The sequence below is a fragment of the Selaginella moellendorffii genome, unplaced genomic scaffold (genome assembly GCF_000143415.4).
Source record: "Selaginella moellendorffii unplaced genomic scaffold, v1.0 SELMOscaffold_26, whole genome shotgun sequence".
In the NCBI taxonomy this organism is placed as follows: domain Eukaryota; kingdom Viridiplantae; phylum Streptophyta; class Lycopodiopsida; order Selaginellales; family Selaginellaceae; genus Selaginella; species Selaginella moellendorffii.
This window is the reverse complement of record NW_003314287.1, coordinates 537,236-557,766: the sequence shown is the minus strand read 5'-3', so window position 1 is coordinate 557,766 and position 20,531 is coordinate 537,236. Positions and strand designations below refer to the sequence as shown.

The window sequence follows — 20,531 nt, the reverse complement described above, 5'->3', positions numbered from 1 at the left end:
ATGGAAGAAACTACAATACATATCAGCAACGTGATGGACCTCATGACAACTACCAATGTCCTCCCCCACGAAATTACAATTATGATCAAGAACCATATCGCAACTATAATCAAAGACCACCTCAAGCTCAAGGTTACAATTACAACCAGCGACCTGCACCACAACAAGATAATCGATCTCGGCAACCTTACCAAAATGCAAATCGTGAAAATAACCAAGTCGTAAACAATCAAGCTCCAAGAGCAAGACCACCTGCAGCACGGAATGTTGAGGTCGAAGTCGAAGACTCACAAACTTATGAAGAACCAGCAATACGAGCAATCACGAGACAACAATACAAGTATCAACAACCAGATAATTTGGAAGAACAAGATCACGATGATGAACTGGAAATTATCCCAGAAACCGAATGGAAGAAAAGCAAGAAAATACTTAAAGCAATTCAAGCTGAATTGCAAGCACAAGATCCAGAAACAATCAAAGAACACGACAAACAATCAAACAATCAAGAAACAAGAAGTTTTACCCAAGAGGAGCTGGTACCTGTTCAGCAGAAAGAAAAGTTTCATGTGGAAGAGCAAGCTGAAGCAAGGTTGAAGCAAAACCTGGTGGAAGATGAACAGCCTGATCAGATTGAGCAACCAGCAGAAGAAGACGAAGACCTGCAGTGGATAAGGGAGTTTCAGATGCAGGAACTTGAGGTGGTGCTTCCGAAGTTTTGTGAGCAGACGGAGCAGAAGAAAAATTCAGTGCCAGAGTTTGACGTGGAACAGGCAGCAGCTGGTCAAGCTGGCTTGGAGCAGAAAGCTGTTGTGAAGAAGAAAGAAGAAGATGTTAGACAACAAAGAGGTGTAGAAGTTCAGAACCTTGTGGAGCAGCCATCAAGAGGAGCCGTATACCCAGGCCAAAGTTTGAACTTGAAGGTGGCTGGTGTGAAGTTGGTGAAGAGACGAGGAAGTGTGTTTCTCAGGTTCTGGTGGGACAGAGGCAAGCTGGTTTCATCCTTTGTAGCTCTGTAGGAGTAGAGGAAGTAAGTAGTAAAGCAGCAAAACTGAAAGCCGTCCAAGAGAAGTCGTGGCTGTTTCAAGTTGGATGTTTAAAGTTTCGAGAAGAGGCGTTTGTGCAACTGATCTCGGGAAGAAGCTGGTCAAATTCAGATCACAAGACTTTGAGGAAGCAGTTCAGACTTATGAAGAGGAGGAAGAGGAGGAGGAGCCACATGAGGGAGCAGCTACCCACGATGCAGCAATGGAGCAGTGATTGCGGGACGCAGCACAAGGCAGTCGTGGGAGAGTGGAGAAGGGAGAAAAAGACAAGCTCGAGGATTCAAGCTTAGGAAAGTAAACTTGAGAGGTTCAAGGTTAGGACTGTATTCCTAACCTTGACGTGAGCAGTAGCGACTATAAAAGTAGGACTTAGAATGTTTTTAGACAGATCCCTAATACAAAATACATTGCAATACATCGTCATTCTACCTATCTCTTTGGCTATTCACAGCAATGTCTTACTTACCCACCGCCTTCAAGGGATCAAAGGCGTGGGACTAGCACCATCAAGCATGTGTTTATAGTCTCTACTTGGCTTGGCTCAAGCAGGTAAGTGCATTCATTTTGTAGTGTAGTTTTAGATTTAGGGACTAGATTAGATTTGAATCTCCTAGGAAGATCTCGTGTGGACATTTTCCTCCCAGTTTAGAGATTTCAAGGAGTTTTCAGTAGTGTACAAAAATTTTAAAGGTCCTTTTTTAAAGCTTTTTGTTGGTTTATGCTTATAAGGAATTTTTAAAAGTTTGAGAAATTTTTCTTATATATTTACCCCTTGTATCATCTTATTGTTTAGTTTAGTGCCCTTAAGTATATATAACTATTTGATGTCTCATGTTTAATCATCTCTTTTGATTGAGAAACTTTTACTTGAATGGAGAACATTTAATATATAGTAAGTGTATAAGAGGTTATAAAGTGTTATAAAAAGTGATTTTAAAATCCTTGAGTGTTTAGCAAGCATAAAACCTTGTGATTGAGCTCTCCAAGCTCTATACCAACATCATAGTATGTACATAGTTTTTGCATTTGGTGCATTTTAGAAGTTTGATGTTTACTCATATGCATTAGTCAAGTGTTGTTGCTATATAAAAACTTCTCTTTGGACACATATAACTTAAAGGAATTCTTAAGGCTTATACGCTAGCTTAATTATTAGACAATGTTGTTGGTAAATGAGTTTTAATCATTTATAATAGATTCCAAAGAGGAGCACAATTAAAACATTACACCAATGGTGGCAACTATTCATATCCTTTATAGGGCAATGGACTTCCCAAAGTTCTATCTTGGATCAAGTATTTTGGCTTACAATCACATTAATCAATTTCAAACTTACTTAAGATACAACAAAATCACCAAAGATGCTTTGTCCTAAGAATTATTCTTGAGATCCTTAAAAATAATAGTAGCAGATTGAGCATCTTTCTTGCTTTCAAATGAATGATGGTCATTGTCTACAATGATTGACAAGTTCCTCAAACAATTTAGAATGGAGAAAATTGACTAACAACTCTATATAATCTGCTTTAATTTTGACAAATGCTGCAAAAGAATATCAATAACTACACTATCCAATTTAAAAAGCATTAGGTGCATGTTTGCTATAGAGGCTCATAGTAGATGAGAAGCCTATGGTGTTAGCATTCATCCAAGACTCAAGCTTGAAGTGTAACACAAAGTCCTCAAGTGCCAATATGTCATGAAGATAACTTCGAGTATCAAAAGATACTTGTTGTCAGGAATCCCCCAATTCTTGCCACATTCCTGACTCTCGCAGGATTCCTGACCTGCAGACCACATTCCTGACTCTCGAGACACTTCCCTATTCCTGACTCTCGAGACACTTTCCTATTCCTGACTCTCGAGACACTTCCCGATTCTTGAGTCTCGAGCCACATTCCTGATGATGATGTGGCGCCTCCTCGACCTCAGCTATATTTAGGCCGTCCTCGATCCAAGAGTGGTGGAGCTTCATCAACCTATAGTATATATAGGTTAGCCTTGTTCCATTTCTCCACAATCTGAATCAACGCCAGTCTAAGGCCTCTTCTTTGTTTCCACTAGCTTTTCTCTTTGTCTTTTTGCATTTTCCAATCTTGATCTTGTTAGGGGTCTTGACACTTGTCGGCCAGTCTTTATGGACAATCTTTCCTTACTGCCACGACAGCAGAAGGTCAATACTGCTGGTTCCCTTTATTAGCCCTTTTTATCCAATGTTAGTAAACTGTACTTAACATCTGTAATTGACTAGATGAGCATAAGGAAGGAATTTCTAAGTGTCTATTTAGCCAGACATACTTGGCCCGGCTTGTTAGTTCTCTTTTGCTCTGTCTTGCATTGGCTTGGCAAGAACCCTCGTATATTGAAACTAGTTCCTCAATATCGCTAGATGATAGCTTACTATGTTTGCCAAACACTTTCGCTATTATACCCTTTGTATTAGTCTCATTTCGGTCCCAAATGCTATTTATGGAAAGTGTCTAGATTCACTCATTTGGCATATTTATGGATTATAAAGATTGGCCTATACACAATGGTGTTCGTCCCATGTCCAAATTCGCAATCTAAAGACATTCCATATTTAGTAAATATCGACTTTGTCCCAAAGACTAACTCCTAGTACTAAGGGAGGTTTGGGGTGAAAGGCCAAAACATATGTTCCTCGGGGGGGGGGCTATAGGGGGTTCCAAATGTGTAGGGATAGTGGTTAAAATGCATGTCCGACCACCTAAGACATTAGTTTGGCTCCCACTAGGCTGTGTCACTCCTTGTTCTGTGTCCAAATTGGGTCTAAGCCCAAGCTCCACACTACTCTAGTCGGTGGGGTACCCTCCTCTTCACGTTAGGCCACTGGTATGCCAAAATTGTGCCAGACACTATCTGACACCATTTTACATGTAGATGCTAGATACGGGGAGCTAGTGCTTGTAGGATTGTACTGGACCCTCATTTTATAGCGCAATGGGCTTGGAGTTCAGCTCCAAATTCAGGTGTGCTACATTTAGTATCAGAAGAAATTGTCTCAGCAATTTCTATCCAACTTTTATCGGACTTTCTGACTCAAGTTGCATACGCAGAGACTTTTCTAGTAGATCCGAAGTGACCTGTGTAGGATTAGTTGGATTGCACCATTCGGTAAGAACGTTATATGCATGTTCAGTTACTGATAGAGGTATGCATGCAGCTAACGTGATGGTGAAAAGGAACCGTGTTAATGACATTGAAACCTTTAGATGGGCGAATCGAGAGGAGGAAACTCCTGCTAAAGATGCTGCAAAAGAGGCTGAGGCTGAGTTAGAAGAGGAAGGGCCAGATGCTGCGGCACTACAGCATATGGCTCAAGAAGTTGAGATCAAGAATTTGCGAAAGGAAGTCCACAAATTGAAGAAGGAGAACAAGAAGAGGAAAAAAGAAGCTGAAGCAGCTAAACCAACTAAACCTAAGCAACTGGACTCCTCTTCAAGTTCTGAGGACGATGAAGTTTTGCAACCGCCCTGTCAAGACCCCCAACAAGATCAAGACTGGAAAATGCAAAAAACAAAGAGAAAAGCTAATGGAAACAAAGAAGAGGCCTTGGACTGGCGTTGATTCAGATTGTGGAGAAATGGAACAAGGCTAACCTATATATACTATAGGTTGATAAAGCTCCACCACTCTTGGATCGAGGACGGCCTAAATATAGTTGAGGTCGAGGAGGCGCCATATCATCATCAGGAATGTGGCTCAAGACTCAGGAATCGTACAGGAAATCAAAGAGTCAGGAATAGGGAAAAGTCTCGAGAGTCAGGAATAGGGAAGTGTCTCAAGAATCAGGAATGTGGTCTGTAGGTCAAAAATCCAGTGAGATTCATGAATGTGGTATGAATTGGGGGATTTCTGACAGCACCCCCTCCTCAAGAACAAGTGGAACGAGGACATGAATGACAACGAAGAGGAGGATGAGATGGGCGGCGAGGGACGGGAGATGGAGAAAAAGAATGAGGACTGGGACGAGAAGGATAGCGGCAGTGGAAGTCCTGATCAAGGTCAGAAGAATGAATCAGGTTGTCTGCAGGTTCCCAAGTGCATTCTTCAGGTCCATAACCCTTCCAGTCGACCAGACAGTAGAGTTTAGACCTTGAGATCTTGGAATCAAGGATGTCCTGAACCTCGTACTTAGACCCATCCTCGCGTTGCACTGGTGGAGGCGGAAGAATGACCCAATTTGGAATAGGACTGGGAATATAAGGCTCAAGGAGAGAAGAGTGAAAAACGGGGTGAATTTGATAGGAGGAGGGAAGTGCAAGGCGATAAGTAATAGGATTAATGATAGCAGTGATAGGGAAAGGACTGAGGTGTTTGAAATCGAGTTTGGGACATGGCCTGGTGGTGGAGATATTTCGCTTAAGGAGCCAGACTTTATCCCCAATATTGTAAGGGGGACAATCCTGACGATGGGCATTGGCAAATGTTTTGTGAGATTCCTGAGCACGATGGAGGTGGAAGGAGATGGAGTTGTGGATTTCCTGGAGGTTGGAGACAAATGTCTTACAGCGGGGATTTGAATGAGAGGATTCGGATGGAGAAGGAAGTGAGAAATTGAATTGGGGATTTCGGCCAGAGTTTGCAAAGAAGGGGGAAACTCGAAGAGAGGAGTGAACAGAGTTGTTATAGGAGAACTCAGCAAGGGGAAGGATATCAAACCAGTCATCCTGATGATAATTGATGAAGCACCTCAAGAATTGTTCTAACGTCTGAATCATTCACTCGTACTGTCCATTAGTTTGAGGATGATACGCCGAAGAGAGGTTGGCCTTCACTCCAAGCAGCTACAAAAACCGTTGCCAGAAATGAGAGATGAACTGAGGTCCCCGATCCGAAACCACACCTGCAGGAATCCCATGAAATCGAAAAATTTCCCTAAATACCAATTTTGCCATGTCCTCGCCCGAAAACTCCTTGGTACACGGCAGGAAGTGCGCCATCTTTGTGAAGCGATCCACCACGACTAAAATGCTATTGAAGCCTCCAAAACTTGGAAGATCACTCAAGAAATCCATGGAGATGGATTCCCAAGGACCCGAAGGGACCGGAGGGAACGAAGCAAACCTGAAAGAAGGTGGCGAGGTACCTTATTTCAGGCACAAGTGTCACAGGAGGTAACAAAAGTTTTGATGTAATCGTCCATGTGAGGCCACCAAAAGTCCCGTGCAACCAGCTCATAGGTCTTTGCGATGCCGAAGTGACCAGTAGTCGGGCTATCGTGGCACTCCATCAGGACCAACCTTTGAGCATCACCTTCAGGAACGTAAAGCTGCTCCCCACGGTACAACAAGCCATCTAAAAACTCGAACTCATCAAATCACCGGCAGTCGGGAGTCACTGGGTGTCCAGCTTGAAGATGGGGGAAAATGTCGCTGGCGAGGTCATCAGATTGAAGATTGTTTCTGATCGCATCCATCAAGGAGGAGTCCTGAGGGGCTAGGGAAATTGCCATAACTTGAAGCCAATCAGGACCAAGGATAACTTGATCTTGTTGATCGAAGGTAGGATTACCAAGCCTGAGACTAAGATAGGAGCGCCTTGAAAGAGCATCAAGAAGGCCTTGAAGCTTTCCAGATCTGTACTTGATAACAAAGTCAAACCGACTCAGGAATTGTGCCCACCTTGCTTGACGACGGCTCAAAACTCGGGAAGTGGCAAAGTACTTGAGATTTTTGTGATCCATCCAGACTGTTGTTTGATGGCCCGCCCCCTCCAAGAAATGGTGCCACTCTCCAAAGGAATCCACGATGGCAAGGAGCTTCTTGTCATGGATTTCATAATTGATCTCCGCAGGCTGGAATTTCCGAGAATGGAAAGCAATCGGATGAAGTTCGTGATCCGCTCTGAGTTGAGACAGCACAGCACCGATGGCAAAGTCGGAGGCGTCATCCGCGATGAAGAAAGGTTGTGAGGGATCAGCGTGGATCAAGACGGGAGCAGAACTGAAGGCCGCCTTGAGTGTGTCGAAGGCCTGCTGGGCAGCAGCAGACCAACAGAAGGGAACATCCTTGCGAGTGAGATGCGTAAAAGGAAGGACAATGTCAGAGTAGTGATTAATGAATTTGCGGTAGAAGTTGGCAAAGCCAAGGAAAACTTGAACGTTCGACATTGATTGTGGAGGCTCCCATTCGAGAATAGTCTTGACTTTGGCAGGATCCATCATGATACCCTCAGGAGTGACAATGTACCCAAGGAACTCCACAGACTGCTGATCGAAGGAACATTTCTCAAGTTTCGCATATAGGCCGTGTTCTCGTAGCTTCGCCAGCACCTTGCATACATGTTCGTCGTGCTCCTCCTGAGTTTTTGAGTAGATGAGGATGTCATTGAGGTAGACAATCACCATTTGATCAAGAAACAACCGAAAGACGTCGTTTGCCATGTGTTGGAAAACTGTTGAGGCATTTGTCAAGCCAAATGGCATGACAGTGTACTCGAAGTGGCCATAGTAGGTTCGGAACGTAGTCTTCCATTCATCACCAGGCCGGATCCGGATCAGGTTGTATGCTCCACGGAGGTCAATCTTGGTGAAGAAGCGGGCACCGCTGAGGCATTCCAACAGTTCTGAGATCAGGGGCAGCAGATAATAGTGTAAGGAACCGACTCCCCGAGATGTCGTAGGCTAAAGGATCCCCGAAAGCATGACCGAAATGACAAAGAGTTCATCGGATGGGACCGAGTCGAAGATCGAGTCCAAGACCAACTCTGAGACCAAGTTCGAGATAGAGTCCGGGATCGAGCCGAGGCCGAATCGGAGACCGAGATCGAGACCGAGTTTGAGATCCAAATTGGGTCCGAGACCGAGTCTGAGGTCGAGTCCGAAGTTGAGTCTGAGATCGGGTCCGAGATCGGGTCCGAGATCGAGTCCAAAGTCGGGTTCGAGATCGAGTCCGAGATCGAATTTGAGATTAAGTCCAAATACTAATACGGGTCAAGGGGTGAAAGCCCAAAGCACGTGCGTCTCCCAGGGGGGGGGGGGGGGGGGACTGTAGGGGGTTCCAAAAGTATAGTAGGGATAATGAGGTTCAGGAACCAGTCTTGAAGGAACTCTCCAATGGTGCTTCCAAACTGACTTGAGGTTGAGATTGAGGCCGAGGGGCCTTGGGTGGGAGTGAGCATGGGTTTGGGTGGTGCCGGAAAGCGATCAGATGAAGCTCTTTCTCTAGGATGGAAAGTTTCCACAAATTTTCTTAGACTTCTCCAATGGCTGATCTGTTGATCACTTTGCCAAAAACCATTCCGTTTTCGTAAGCCAATACAAACTTGTGAAGGGGCTAGAGTTGACTCTGGTTAACTTAGACCTTGGTAGGTAGTTTGTATGATGTGACCCAAAAAGGGATGCTGACTTTTTGGGGCTAAGGCAATTGAGTTGGATAGAGTCTAGAGTTAGTGTAGAAAAGTGGCCGTTGCGCTTTTCTAAAAAGGGTGACCCTTGTGCCTTTCTTCTATAGAGTTGTGCTTGGTGGTAGTTTGCACTTTGCATTTTGCTAGACTCTATGAGAGTAGTGAGCTCTCACTAATCTTGACTTGGTCTTGGTGGCCTTGCGCCTTGGCTGAGGATGGTGATGTCCACCTTAGTTGTTTGAGGTTAAGATACTATAGCTTTGTTTATGAGGAGGTTGTGTACCAATATGAGTCCATCTTATGGTCTTCACTTTAGTTTCGACTGAGTGTTGATCGTATAGCTAGCCTCTTCAAAAGGCATGCTCAGAGCTGTTAGCTAAACGTATTGGTGAGCTTATTGCGGTTGAGTTGGATTCGAGTGGTCATTTAGTTTGTGCTTGTCTATGAACTTTTATCTCGTACCTAGGGTATCACGTTCATATTGGATAAGTATATAACTTGATGACAAGAGTTCGTGTTTGGGTCTTGTGAAAGCAAGTTGAGGAGTGATTGTTAGTTGCTTTGCGACTAGTGATTCTTTATAGACTTCGTCAAGGACTATTGACACTTGCTTTGCTCGATGATGATTTAGCAGTGATGGGCTTGCTTTACTGGATGGTGTTGTGGAGGATCGTGTCATTAGACCTACATGAGTTTTTCATGTTGGCATGTCGACTATACCTCTGTTGATATCATTTAGTTACGTTTGGTCTATAGTGTTGGATTTCATTGAGTCTTGGATGTGGTGATTTACTCCTTGATGATGTGTTATCTGTAACTGAGTTTTGCTGAAGGATTGGTCTCGGATACTAAGTATAGTATCTTCGACTTTGGTTAGCTTAGTTGCTAGGGAGTTTTAAGTGGTGATTCACTCTTGCTTTCTTGTAGCTTTGTTATAGTGTTGATGGCATTGAAGTGATGCCTTGTCGTTGACATTGTTGATGTTGAGATTCGAGTGAGATGAGATGTCTTTCTATAAGATTGATATTGAGTTTCATTAGTCTTGATGAAGATAGTGTTGATGATTTGGCTATGGCTTTGTGCTATTGGCATTTTGTGCATTGCTAGTTAGCAACTATGTTGATGTTCAAACGAACTGAGTGGCAAGTTTGAGTTAGTTGTTCTAGACGAGATTGCTTAGTTGAGGTTGAGCTTTAGCTTTTCCTTGAAAAAGTGATTTAGTCGTGGACAATGCTACCTCTATGAGAAGAAGAGTTAGTGATTGGTATTGAAGTGATTGAATCCTTGTTAGATTTCAGTTGGGATATATCAATCATTTGATGATTCTTTTTGCGCTTGTTATGATGTGAGTTACATCTTGCTATAAATGGATTCATGGAGGATCGTTTAGTGATCACTTGTTGAGTATAACTTCATTGTGCTTGGCTTTTGGATTGATGCAGATATGCTCTTCATTAGCTTTGGCATTATGAAGTTTAACTTATGAATGTGTTGAAGGGGATATTGTGGGTTGTACCATGATTTCTCTTTAGCATTGAAGTTAGTTTATGCAAACCTTGTGATCATTGTTAGGCAAGACTTAGCTATAGACTTCTTTGAGCTTTTGGTTCCTTGAGTTTTGTGCTCATTGTTCCATTTGTTAGAAGTTGTTGGGGAAGGCATTTTGGCTCTTAGCTTCGATGTTGAAGTTAGTATTTGCATCTAACAATCATTAATAATGATTGACTATCATCTAGGATGATTGATTATCGTTGTCAAAGGTTTTGCTTGATTATCGTTGATCTAGAATGATTTGCTATTCTTCGGGATAGTGGATTCCTTCTTCGACGATGATTCTGCATATCTCTTTTTGATAGGATGATCGATGATCTTTCATGATGGTTAGTTATTCTCTTTGATAGCTTATGGCTTTTCGTACTATCACATGTTCTTTGTGGTTTGCTCTGGTTTGGTCTTTTGGGTTTGAGACATCAATAGGATGTTGCTAACACTTGCTTAGGCAACTTGAGTTCCTTAGTGTTGTTGGCTGGGATCTATTCGGATTGGCTAGTGTGATAGTTGGCATGAATGGGTGTTTGTTGGTCTTACCACATTCATTCTGTTCTGTTGATTATTACGCGAGTTAGTTCTGATAGGCTGGGATGTTATTTCCTTCGGGTGATACATTCGCAAGCATTCTGTTTGCCAGTCAATGCTACTTTGTGTTCTTTGAGTTATCTTTTGTAAGTTGTTTGGCATTCTGTCTACCATCTTCAATAGTTAAGTTTCATCATTGAGTTTCCTTGATGATATACTTGCTATTGAATTTTGTTGGATGGTCATTCCTATGTTTACCAATTATGATGATCTTGGTGACTTTTATAATCAACTATTAGTTTATCAGATGATAACATACTTGGAATACTTTTGTGTTCTACTATAAGATTTATTCACTGATAATTCCGACTCTAAGATATCATTGTCTATGACTTTGATATTGTCCATCTATTGATCTTTGCGTTTGGGCCAGTAATGGGTAGCTTGGCTTCGGCACTTCGTGTGCATGGTGAAATCTTTAGTCATGGGGTAGCTATTGTCGACTGGTCATATAACCCGCCTCTTTGTCGATGTTCCTTATTCCGTGAAAGGGCGTGACCGTGTAAACAACTCTAACTGCCTATTTACAGTAGTCTATCTAAACCTTATCGACGGGTTTGGTTTCTTTGCTCAGGAGGGTTGGGGCCTCTGGCTTCTCTCTCTATATCCTCTATATCCAGGGGCATATCACACTTTTGTAGCTGGGTGACACCCAAAGCAGCAAGGGTGGCTGACTCCATTGGTCATTTCCTTGTCAGCGACGGCCGGAAGGTGTCTGAGCTGGTAGCGCATCCGTGTTAGACAAAGAGGTTGCCCCCTAACTCATGTAAGTTGGTGCATTTCTCACATAGTGTGAGTACCGTGAACTTTTTCTGGGGTTGTTTCCTTGGCAGTATTCTAGACTCGAGTATGCATCAACGAGGACGTCGATCTTCCCTAGGGGGGGAGAGTGTCGCGAATGTGACTTCAGGTATCGAAAGTTACCTGTCGGATAGTCCTTACGGACACTCTTACCTTACTGCCACGATGGCAGGAGGTCGGTATTGCTGGACCCTTTATTAGTCCCTCTTGTTCAAGTGTTAGTAAACTAGACTTTGCATCTGTACTTGGCTGGATGAGCATAAGGAAGGAATTCCTAAGTGTCTATTTAGCTGAGCATACTCGGCCCGGCTTGTTAGTTCTCTTTTGCTCTATCTTGCACTGGCTTAACAAGAACCCTTGCGTATTGAGATTGGTCCCTCAATATCGCTATATGATAGCTTACCGTGTCTGCCAAACACCCTCGCTATCATGTCTTTTGTGTTAGTCTCATTTCGGTCCCAAATGCTATTTATGGAAAGTGTCTAGATTTGCTCATTTGGCATATCTACGGAATGTAGAGATCAGCCTGAACACAATGGTGTTCGTCCCGTGTCCAAATTCACAATCTAGGGACATTCCATATTTAGTAAGTTTCAAGCTTGTCCCAGAGGGGATGGTCCAAAGTTGAGTTGAGCTCATGAGTTGAGCTCAATTCAACACAAGTCAACTCAAGTCAACATAGTCAATAAGAAATATTACAAAGGAGATCTAAATTGAACAAATGAAGGTTCTAGCAAACTTTAAAATATTAAAATACGTAAATATCTAAGTTAAAAGTTTCTATAAGATTGAATTGTTTAAAAAAGACAAAGTTCATGAGAACCTATCTTTTATAAAACTATATTATTTTATTATGACAACTGTTATAGCTGTCATATTTGATTTGACTACTTAATATTTTGAATACTTTTACAGCTGTAGATACTATTCCTTCATTCAAAAGAGTTTTTAGGGTTCTTGTGAAGATGGGAAGCAAGGAAAATACAAGATCTGTGAGTAAGAGTTGTAGTGCAAAGGAATGTGAGAATGTTAATTTTATTTCACTACCACAATCTCCATATTACACTCTTGGTCCTTATTACCCATCTGGGAATGTAGAGACCACTATCACGATTGATAAAAATGCTCCTGTTACTTCTGAAACAACAGTCCAGAGCAAGAGAAATGAAGAAATGAACAACACAGCGGAAAGCGCCAAGAAATCTACTCCATAAAACTTTCCATGACATTTGTAATTTACATATTAATTCATATTAAAAACTCTATTGCTTGCCTATATCGCAATCCTCTCATATGATAAGACCAAGGTATATTTTGCAGTGAATCCTCATTAAAAGTTTTTGGGAATTGTTTGTAAATAATGATAAAAGAAATCAAAATCTTTCGAAAGACTCAAAAGTAATATGACATCAAAGAATCAACTTTATCTACATTTCCAAGACTAAAAGGCAATCTCACATGAGAGAATGGTAGCGTGCCAACGTGCTCTACCACTATAATGTGGTCTATATTTCCTTGCAATTTATTTCCGTAGACATTTGGCATGTGTATATGTGTAGCAAAGTAGGATTCATCATAATGATAGAGCATGTGTATACACGATAATCTAAAATTCTAGAAGCTCTTATGTTTACAAGAAAGCTATGATTATAAAGCCCCATTTCCAAGACTAACATTTAAAGAATCTGAGTATTGTCAGTGTCATAATAAATAAACCTCATTCCCAAGAATCTGAGTATTGTCAGTGTCATAATAAATAAACCTCGTTCCCAAGAATCTGAGTATTGTCAGTGTCATAATAAATAAACCGCATTCCCAAGACTAAAACTTAGTATATAAACTATCTAGAAAAGTTATAGTCATTGTAGGTTTTTTGTTCTCCTTGAGCTCCTTAGAAGTTTATATTGAAATGGCTCAAAGGAGACCCATTGCTAATCGTACTTGGCCCCCTAGCATTTCATATCAATCTCCACCTCCATCCCCATGTTCTACCAACATTCCACCTTCACCTCTACATAACAATCCTTTTTCTGCTGAGGGCTCTAGTGAAGCTGAATTAGAGCTCCCTATATGTGAAATTCCGGATCTTGCTACTAGAGAGGGATTGCCTTTAGCGCTTCAAGAGCAATGCCACATGTTTTTGCAAGATCTTGCTCCTGACATGGCAGGACTACTTGAAAGCACAGAACGCTATTACATTCGGTGTCCAATATGCTACTTTTTCTTGGACAAGACAAATGGCTCTATGGGTTTACAAACTTTTCTTGAGCACTATAAGAATTGCCCAACGGCAGGTCTGGAAAATGTGCACATGTGGATGTACAATAGATTCAAGAATGAGTTACAGACACATACCCACTATCGCTTCATGGTGAGGAACAACATCCCCTTGGGAAACACTGCATTGGCTAGTGAAAAATATGGGGTTTTTAGGCCACCCTATAGTGGAATGTAAGATCTAGAATTACTTTACTATACTATAGTATTGTCACTATTAAAAGAAAAAATATAATAAAATGATATTAGTTGTAGGTAACATACCTTGTTCTAGAAGGTGCTATCATATCACATACAATTGTTTACAAAATGTTGAAGGAGGAGATGGCAACACACAAACGCTACAAAGTGATGGTGACAGGTGAGAATGATAATCTATAATTATGGTATCTGACACTGACACTGACATTTGACAATTTTACTGACATCTGACACTGACACTGACATTTGACAATTTTACTGACATCTGACACTTTCACTAACATCTAACATATAACAAGCTTTCCATTTTATGTAAGGATGCAATTAACTTTCTTCTACCTCATCATCAACATAATGATTTCTTTTATACTTCCTCCTATAGTGGTATTGTGGGGAAGATTCACCTTGCATATGTTGAGCTATGGCTTCTGCATAGTCAGGGAGACTTCGAAAGCCTCCAATTCTAGAAACTCCAGGTGACTGTGATCTATAAAATAGAATGAAATATATATTGAAATTTTAATAAAACATAATTTACCTCCTTGAGGTTGAAGGCAACTCACGAAATCCTCTGAGCCGGCGTTTGAAGAAATGATGTTCTTCAATAGCAAACACCGACCTACCAGAGTCACGTGCTGCCTCCACCATAGAACCACTACCTGCTGTGCAATCAATCACAATACCATCTAGTGGGCAATAGAGCTCAAGCAAGACTTGCATTGCTGATGGAGTTCGGAATCGGTACCCTGGAAACGTGTTGTGGATCTGCTCATCCACAAGGTTGGGTATGATGTTAGTGGAACTGTCGTACCCAGGCAAAACACGTGCTGCACGTTCACTATCACGAAACCCATCATGTGTGTTTCTGCAGAAGGCATGATAGGTCCACATCATAACCTGGAAAATTAAATGTTTAGAAATTAGATAAAAATATAAAATACATACTTACCTTTTCAGGCTTCCCTTGGACGCCCCTCGTATCAACGCCAATAGGATCCATAATGCACCCGGAAGAGAATGACTTGAAATGAACTTCTGCTGCACACGTCATAAGCTCATACATCCAGTTGGGGTCGTTCGGTAGGATGAAGACGACATGGCCAGCTTCGAGCATAAGTGCTTCAGACAATAGGAATGCATCGCGCAAGTGGTCAGGTGTGAGAAAGTTCCAATCCTCAACTTTCCCATCGATATCTGAAAGACCATCTGGAAAGTCGAAGAGAATGAAGTCCGCAACTGGGAGCATGGGTCTTTGTATCTTTCGGCACCAACGGTTGAACTGGCGGCGTATATCCATGTTGATGTCGTCTTCCGTGAAAGATGTCAATAATCTACTGTAAGAGCCAATGAAGATACCCACAATGCCTCGTTGTGTTATTGGGGACACAGGACGGACCTATAAAAGAGCTAAATGAATGAAAAAAGTAATAAATAGTATGATACCGTCATATGGCGTGTTGTCGATGAGAGTTCCTCCAACTCCTCTTCACGAGCATCTCGTCGAGCTGGAATGAAATTACTACCAACAGTCATTGCTGCAAAAAACATGTATTACCACCTTTAGTTTGTAAAATTCACTTTTGCTTACCTCGAGGTCGACGTGATATTCGGTGAACCACTTGATCATCGTTATTTACTGGTAAAACCTGATCCGGATCTTGGTTGTTTGATGGTTGAATTGGAGCCTGTTCCTGACTGTCTGGTGGTGGAACATGAACTTGATCTGGAGCTTCCTCATCCTCGTCTCCATCGTCACTTGCATTGCCATCGTTGCTAGCATTGATAATTTCCTCGCGATCTAGTGTAGAGGTCTCCTTCCCTAGGAGTTCCAACTCCCAAGGGCATTCTATCTTCCGTGCCTTCGGAACTCTCGCAAACATTGTTGGATACATTCCTCCATCTCTTACACCCTTTGCAACAAGTTGAGTGCAAACTGGTGCCTCAAATGGCATGCCTCTATATCGAAGATACCTGTAAACAATATATATTAAAAAACAGTCTTAGAAATCATATTATACCTATAAGCTGCACGTCGCATGAAATAAGGTTAACCATGTTGGCAATCATAAGTTGTTGTGCTTGTAGACTTCTCTGGCAGCCACCCCTCTTCGATCCCTTCCAATGACGTGTTGATGTAGGTGTCGAAAGACATGAATGTGCCATCTGGATCGTCACCAATGTGTGGTGCCAAGAACTTCTCACCTTCACTTATAGTTTGCGTGATGTAGACAGCCCTTCTCATCATGTTCTCAAATAGTTCTGGCAGTCCTTTCTCTCTGTTCATCAAGCAGACATTGAGGAACTCCAGAGTCTCTATCTGTTGCTTATATGGAAACTTCGATTTTGCGATATTGTAAATCATATCATCTGGAGTTTTGTTCACTGCAAAAGTAACATATGCATAATTAAGAAAAATGAAGTGTGATAAAAAACTTACATTCATGAGAAGAAATTTCGGCTATAGTCTCTAGCCACTCCTTCGGCCTGCGACTGTCTGCAATGCATACTAGTTTCTTCAACTTTGAGGACTTTGCATGCTGAATTTTGTGCTCAATTTGTACAAACTCAGCTGAGAGCTCTTCCCGACTCTTCTCCAGATATGCAAGTTCGTAAGCATCCTGCTTGACCTTCACCAAAGGCTAAAAACAAAAATAATTAAAAAAGGCTTTTATAAAATAAAAGGGAAAGACATACCTTACACCACACAGCGAGCATAAAACTGATTGGGTTGTTGAACCAAGTTGTACCGTCATTTCGAGTGCGTGAGTGCCGAACAAGTGTTGCGAGATCATCACCATAATGTTGGCGGATGTCATCCTCACTCAAGTCTGCCAAAAATCGAAGTTGCTCGATGTCATGGACAAGATTTTGTTTTTGAACAGCGAACTGCCCAAGCCTACATTTAAACACAACAAAACAAGTTAAAGTGGAGTTAGAGGTAAAATTATAAAACTTACGCATTGATCTTTTGGCAGGCCAAGATAAGTCTGTTGACATCCAAAGGTCCCCTCGCGTAGACATGGCCGACTGGAACGTTGATATGGTAGACAGGATCATCGCGAAAATGATCGTCGATACACTTCATCCAAGCTCCATATCGGTGGTTACCGTCAATAATTTGGAACATTGTCCCCGCAAGCTGTCGAGTCTCAGGATGTCTGATAAGCATGTCATCAAATTCTAGGGACTTCCTCCTCCAAATAGGATCCCAGCTATTCACAATCTCGGGTGTGACAGTAATGATCTCCGTTGTTCCTGGCTTGCAAAAAGAGACTAGAAACATACCGATATTTGTTGCAAGGCCATTCTGTTTGAACAAGCTGTATATATCCGGGTTGACATACTTGGATGCTGTGCGGACAAGGTTCGTCTGCTGCAAACGGCAAAGGGGGATTTCTCTGATCAAGTCACAAGGGCCTGGCCACTTGAGCGCCTCAAGTGTTTGGTGAACTGCTTTTTCCCTTGTCCGCATAACAGTCTCTTGGAAGCGCTTGTCCACCACGTTGTCAGGAAGGTCTGCAACTCTTTCAGCTCCAGGCTGTTCCTCAGGCTCCCTATCGTGAACACCACTAGATTGCCCAACTTCAGGGATTTGCGTTGGTGGTGGTGGCGGTGGTGGCGGGGGCAGAGGCAATAGTGGCAGTGGTGGTGGCAATGGTGGTGGTGGCGGTGGCGGCGGGGGTAGAGGCAATAGTGGTAGTGGTGGTGGCAATGGTGGTGGTGGCGGTGGCGATGGAGGTGGTGGAGGTGGTGATGGAGGTGGTGGAGGTGGCGATGGCGGTGGTGGAGGTGGTGATGGTGGAGGTGATGGTGGTGGAGGTGGTGAATCTCTATCTAAATGTGTCTCTGTTGTGCCAATGGACATGTCGATTGTGATGTCGTCGTCAGTACCAAATTGAACTTCTCGTGTCTTCTTGGCTCCAACAACCTTTTTCTGTGTTACAATTTTCCTTTTCTGCAAGAGAAAAAGTTTTGTTAGTCAAACTAAATAAAGATAATGAGAAATTCAAATAGTCAAAGAGAAAAAAAAAATCAAGTGGGCCTAGACTCCACCTCGGGCACTTTGGCTGCCCAGGGGGCCGAGGTTATTCAAATAACCTCGGCCCCTCCGACCCCTAAAGTGCCCGAGATGGCCCGCCCGAGCTCGACCTCGGCCAGCAAAAAAGCAATCAAGAAAAAAAAAAGGGAAGAAATGGAATGGAAGCAATGGACTCAAAAAATGGAAGTGGAAGCAATCAAATCGAAACTCACCCTTGGCGGCATCTTTCCTCCCTCGATTTCTTGATCGTGCTAGATTTCTTGTGCGCTCAATCTCTCCCGCTCGCGCACTCAATCTCTCCTGCTCGCGCACTCAATCTCTCCTGCTCGCACACTCAATCTCTCCCGCTCGGGCACTCAATCTCTCCTGCTCGCGCACTCAATCTCTCCCACTCACGCGCTCAATCTCTCCTGCTCGCGCGCTCAATCTCTCCCGCTCGCGCGCTCAATCTCTCGATCTCTTGCACGCTCAATCTCTCGATCTCCTTCGCGCTCAATCGCTCGATCTCCTTCGCGCTCAATCGCTCGATCTCCTTCGCGCTCAATCCCTCGATCTCCTTCGCGCTCAATCTCTCGATCTCTCACGCGCTCCACTCACGATGCAAACAGTAACCTAATCTTGGCGGCTACCCTAACCCTAATCCTGACGGCTGCCCTAACCCTAACCAATCTCTAATCCTGGCCGTTCATTCCGAATAACCTAAATCTCAACCATCACAATATCTTTGATCTTATTTTATCTTATCATTATTATTATATGTAAATTATGCTTCTTTATTTTGTATATTTTAATGATGGTATAACTAGCACCTATCAACATTTCTGTTATTAGAGATATGATATTATATTTTACAAATTATCTAGAAAGGATGCATTCTCATCACTATTTTGTACATATTTTGGAATCGTTACAAGAACTTCAAAGAGTATAAATAAGGCACGTTAAAATATGTTGTACTATATCCATCTATGAATGGATGAATCCTCATCCAAAAATTTATTTTGTACTGTATTAGATCCTAGACAATAGGCACGTGCTTTAAATGTCATTGAGCAGTGTTCACAATTATGGATAAAACTTGAGTTGTACTACGAATCAAATCTGTTATTGAAGAATAAGATTTGACAAGATTTATTATCATCTACCACTCAAAATTTGACAACTTGACATATCACACGTGCTGATAGTTAGATTGGATCTCTTGGTTTGACACGTTATAGCTGAATGTCATTACTGGTATCATTATTAACTATCAAACTTCACGTGCTGAAAATCTTTTCTTGGATCTATGTGTATACATGCATCAGACATCATAATAGATGACAGTAATATTAATACTGTCACACTTACACATGTTAAATTTGCTATAGAATTTAAATTCATTTTGTACGTTGTCTTCTTATTACTCTATTTAAATTTCAATTATGTTTCACTATAGATTTTTACAAGTAGCATAAAGAGAGAGAATTCCAAAACCTATTGAGAAGGATGGAGAGGTTTCTTCTTCATTTTCGAGATCACCCACCTCTTTCATTCTCTCAGAGTATTGTTTCTGAAATTTTTTTATGTCGGCGTTTTGATCTTCGTCTTGGCTCTATTTCTTTAGAGGCTGTGATCCGCAACGACACCGGTATAGTTGCATACTCGGAGTTTCTTCTTTCTGGTGTGGGCGAGGGTGGACAACAATGGGATTTACAAAATTCCAAGTCGAAGGAGATTCGAGTGTTTGGATCTCCAGTCAAAATGCCAAAATGCGCTCCAGCGAAAGTGAATGTGAAGCAAGAGTCAGTCGTTATCCTCTCGTCCTCTTCTAGTTCAAGTGAAGATGTCATGCTAGTGTCGGCGCCAAATTCACCAGCTCCAGCTCCAACTTCAGCAATATTCAAAGCCGTTAGCAATGCTTTCCAGTTTTCACGCCTCTCAATCGACGTGCACTTGTTTTTGTATAGGCTTGTGAGTGAGCTTCCATCCTCCTACAACGGCAACATTTTCTTCGAGCTACCACCTCTTGTCAGCAGCACAGGTTCCAAACGGAAGGGGATGGAAACCAAGCAGGATGTCCACAATTGGTGCAAGATCAAGACCACACACTTCCAACATTTTGAAGGCACAGTGTCTATAGTTCATTGTGGCGGGCATTTAGATTGTGTGGATGAAGCATGCAATCGAGACCGCTCTAGAAACTCTATATTTTTCGAAGGGTCTGCAGTCAATCCTCCAGCATGTGACACCATTGCTGTTGGATTCAAATGTCGATTTTGCAAAAATGCTCCTCTATGTCGTGCTATCTGCGATGCCAAGATGTACTACTTTCTTCCACGGGATGGAGTGGCTGGAAGAGCTGCAGTGCATGTTGGCACACATATGCATCCAATGCAGGAAGGGATACAAAGGAGTTCTCTCAACCGTTTCAAAGATGCTGTACAGGAAGAGACTATGAGAAACTCATCTGCAACTCCGAAGCATGTTCAGAAGACCGTCCTCAAGGATTTTATCGCAAATACCTTACTCAATCCAGGTTTCCAAAAGACTCAACTAAACGAGGCTAGCTTGCGGGACTTACTACGAGGAGTACAACCTGCTACTAGCCTAAAAAGGTACATCCATTATTTTTCATACGTTATAATAATAATTTTTTCTTACATTATATTGTTTAGGATAAA

The 20,531-nt window shown here is 42.3% G+C and overlaps 1 protein-coding gene across 1 annotated transcript in view; it reads left to right on the top strand.

The window, feature by feature from the left end:
- Window positions 1-1,260, top strand: part of LOC112348080 (RNA polymerase II degradation factor 1-like) — a 2,626-nt gene extending 1,366 nt beyond the window's left edge. Inside the window, exons 2-3 of the mRNA XM_024680128.1 lie at window positions 133-970; window positions 1,158-1,260. Coding sequence (XP_024535896.1) covers window positions 133-970; window positions 1,158-1,260 — 941 coding nt within the window. The remainder of the gene's footprint in view (window positions 1-132; window positions 971-1,157) is intronic.
- Window positions 1,261-20,531: the final 19,271 nt, after the last annotated feature.